The 3,818-nt window shown below is 45.5% G+C and overlaps 1 protein-coding gene across 1 annotated transcript in view; it reads left to right on the plus strand.

Moving 5' to 3' along the window:
- Positions 1 to 3,499, plus strand: part of LOC311059514 (actin, alpha skeletal muscle B-like) — a 16,125-nt gene extending 12,626 nt beyond the window's left edge. Inside the window, exons 8-9 of the mRNA XM_084077526.1 lie at positions 663 to 844; positions 1,845 to 3,499. Coding sequence (XP_083933652.1) covers positions 663 to 844; positions 1,845 to 1,988 — 326 coding nt within the window. The 3' untranslated portion in view covers positions 1,989 to 3,499. The remainder of the gene's footprint in view (positions 1 to 662; positions 845 to 1,844) is intronic.
- The last annotated feature ends 319 nt before the right edge of the window (positions 3,500 to 3,818 follow it).

Here is a 3,818-nt window from a genome sequence, read left to right on the forward strand (position 1 = left end):
TCCTCTGTCCTTATAGTTCAGACTCCTTCCCTTGTCCCCTTTCCTCTGTAAAAAAAAATTGAAATGTTTAGCAAATCTTTGTGTGTATTTTTAACTCCAATCTTTGCTTCTGGGGGGTCCCTGTAACAACATATTTTGAGATGGGGGTCAGTGACCAAACACATATATTTTGGGGGTCCTTGACATGACAAAGTTTGAGCATCACTGATATAGAAACATAACGTTTAGAAAACTGTCAGGATTTAGAAGACATTTTGTAGAATCGGCCTTAAAGGTCTTAATTAAAGGTCTTAATTAGGTCTTAATGAACTCATTTAGACCTGAGGCAGATTCTGAAAACATCCTCTAAATCCTGACCTAAGTTTTCAGAAAACTTCAGGGTTCAAATTCAAAAATAGCAAAAGCAGCAGATCTACAAGCTCCAAATGCCACGTTTGGGGCTTGTAGATGCTTGTGTGTGAAGCTGTAGTATATGATGAAGTAGGGCGTTCATTTAAGAAAAAAACGTAGGTTTCTGCGTCAACAGCAACGACATACAGTACAGCAACAACTAAAAATAACACAGAGGTGTTCCCGGTGTTGAGAGGTATAACGGTGCACGACGTCAGAGGTGTAACAGCTCTTGATAGGTTAACTAAGGTGGTGTGGCTGTGCTGCTGCAGGTATGGAGTCGGCAGGCATCCACGAGACCACCTACAACAGCATCATGAAGTGTGACATCGACATCCGTAAGGACCTGTACGCCAACAACGTGCTGAGCGGGGGCACCACCATGTACCCGGGCATCGCCGACCGCATGCAGAAAGAGATCACCGCCCTGGCGCCCTCCACCATGAAGATCAAGGTATAAGACCACTGCACGCACGGCCTTACACACGTACACACACACACGTTTGTATCACTATATATATTTTACGAACACATTTGTTGCCATTTTTAAACCGTAACCTAAAGTTGAAAAATAGCCGATCTACCAGCTCACAACGCGTCGCGCTGCGACGCGTTGTGAGCTGGTAGATCGGCTATTTTTCCGGTGCAAGACTTCAGCACGCAACCGAGTATAAATCAAACATAAATCAAACCGGTCCCTAACCGCTAAAACTACCGTCTAAAACAAGCCTGGTCCTAACAATTGAATACACAGGACCGCAACGGAAACAAGTCCCCAAGACATTACTTTGTTATACTTTTAGCACCATTGCATTGTATAATCGTGCCACTGTACTATCTGCTAACTATTAACACATCGGGTGCCAGCATTTTATAATAACAGATTACGTTCGGTGCCGAAATCTCACCGTTGAGCTGCGCAGCGCTGTTTAAACTGTAGACCCCACGACGTGCATTCCATGAGAAAAAAAAGCATGTCTCCATTTTAGCCGATGGTCCTGGCTAACGCCTGGAACGATAACATCGCTCACGCGAGTAACAATGGCAGAGCGATCGCGCACACAAAATGAGTCGTTTTCCCCAGCGTAAAAAAGTTTCGGAGTTATAGGGGTTTTAGAGAAGGAAATAGAGCGGAAGCGGATGTGCGCCATGTTTTTTGACACGATGATGCATCTGGCCCATCCTTGTCAGATTCACTGTGGGTGATCCCAAAGCTGCTCCAGCCCCAGACACCAAACCGTGATCGGCACCAGAGCGCTACTATGTGAAAACACGGTCCAGACCGTGATCGGCACCCGATGTGTTAATAAAGTATTCAATAAAAAACAATCTCCTCCAGGTCATCGCCCCTCCAGAGAGGAAGTACTCTCTCTCTCCACCTTCTAACTAACTGTCTCCTCCTCTCCTTCAGATCATCATAGAACTAACTGTCTCCTCCCTCCTCTCACCTCCAGATCATTGCTCCTCCAGAGAGGAAGTACTCGGTATGGATTGGAGGCTCCATCCTGGCCTCTCTCTCCACCTTCCAGCAGATGTGGATCAGTAAGCAGGAGTACGACGAGGCCGGCCCCAGCATCGTGCACCGCAAGTGCTTCTAAACCCCGCCTACCCCCTGCTGGGCGGACCCCCCGCGAGTCCACACCCCTTCCGACCCCGTCCCTACAAATCGAAACCCCTCCCCAACCCACCCACGCAAGTCTAAACCCCTTCTAACAACGCCCCTGAAGTCTAAGCCACTCGTTTATCCACTTATAAACCCTATACTTTGTTAACCGGAGTCCCGCAGGGCTTTATTCCTAGACCCCTCCTGTTTTCACTCTACATTAGATATCTTGCCAAAAACAGGCAATTCTGCGAGCCGTTATACATGAGCGTACGATCGGCTATTTTTGCCGGATATTTGCCCCAGAATAGAGACGCTCGGGATTAAGTGGTTAACCCTGCTGATAGCCCACGTTTAGCCCTGCCCCCGGTCTAAACCCCTCTGCTGATAGCCCACGTTTAGCCCCGCCTACCCGATCTAAACCCCTCTGCTGATAGCCCACGTTTAGCCCCGCCTACCCGATCTAAACCCCTCTGCTGATAGCTCACGTTTACTAGGCTACTTTGGCCTCCGTTCTTAGCCTTTTAGCGACTTCGTTGCTGCGCTGCGTAATTCAGCAAAAATCCAGAGTTAAATTACCACTGATAAAAAATAAATGAGGGGGTAATTCTGTTACACAGATCACAGAAGGCTGTGTCACCGGCTGGTCAACGATCTTGGGCTTTTCAGGGATGGACTTTGGTTCTTTTAGTGACAAAGAGGAGAAGGCAAGACAAGGTTTTATTTGTACGGCACATTTCAACAACAGGGCGATTCAATGCTCTTTACGCAGAGCATTAAGCAAGAGAAACGCGCTATGAAGAAAATAACTTCAAAATGTGATCAAATATGAAGGTGTTTTATTTTAGAGGGTAAACCAACGTCCAGATTTAAACCCTGACTAATAGACCATCAACTAAATGACATAACATTAAAAACAGTGGCTCTGAAGACCCGTTCAAATTTTGGACCTCTAAACTCTAAAATGTAGAGGTCCACTAACCATCGACACCAGAATATCCCCTTCTCTCTCTCCCCGCCTGTACAACTGTGAATGCGGCTTCTACCCCCCCTCTCCTCCCTTGACCTCTTGACCCCACTGTCTTTTGCACTGCCCCCCCCCCCCCCCCATAAAAAGAAGAAGAAGAAAGACACCCTCTCCATGAATGAATGAATGTTTTTTTTTAGTTTTTGTTATTGGTTGTGTCAAAGTATTTTGTTTTATTTTTGATGAATAAAGCTTGAATGTTGCCAGCTGGTGCCTTTATTTACATTGTTTGGAGACATTCCTGGTTAATGCCAGAGACTTAGCTAAACCTTACCGAATATTAACAGTCCAATGGCGCCCCCTTGTAGCGGCTTTGTGAAGTACAGGCTCTAATATATTGGTGCAGGCGGGCTTTAAGGGGTTAATTGTTTTAATTTGAAAAGACAAAGACTGAAGCAGTGATTGATGTGATGTTAACAACAAGGATGTGACTTTACTGTATGAATGCCCCGGGATTTCACAATAAAAGCTCTCATACAAGGAAAACAAAACGTGCTTTTCATATTTTTTTACCTGAACAGTGTGTGCTTGTCAACGTGGGGTCTGAGAAAATAGTCGATCTACAAGCTCACAACGCAACTCGTTATGAGCTTGTAGGCTATTTTCTGCGAAAGGTTTTAGCCAGAATACTGATGCTGCGTGGGACAGACAGACAGACAGACAGACAGACAGACAGACAGACAGACAGACAGACAGACACCCACATAATTATCTTTGAACACGTTCTCTCATAAATATAAAACTCTATTTTATTGTCACATCACATCCTTACAAGAGGGGCTGAAATGTACAAAATGT

The sequence above is a fragment of the Gymnoscopelus microlampas genome, assembly GCF_963454915.1.
Source record: "Gymnoscopelus microlampas genome assembly, chromosome: 14".
Taxonomy (NCBI): Eukaryota; Metazoa; Chordata; class Actinopteri; order Myctophiformes; family Myctophidae; genus Gymnoscopelus; species Gymnoscopelus microlampas.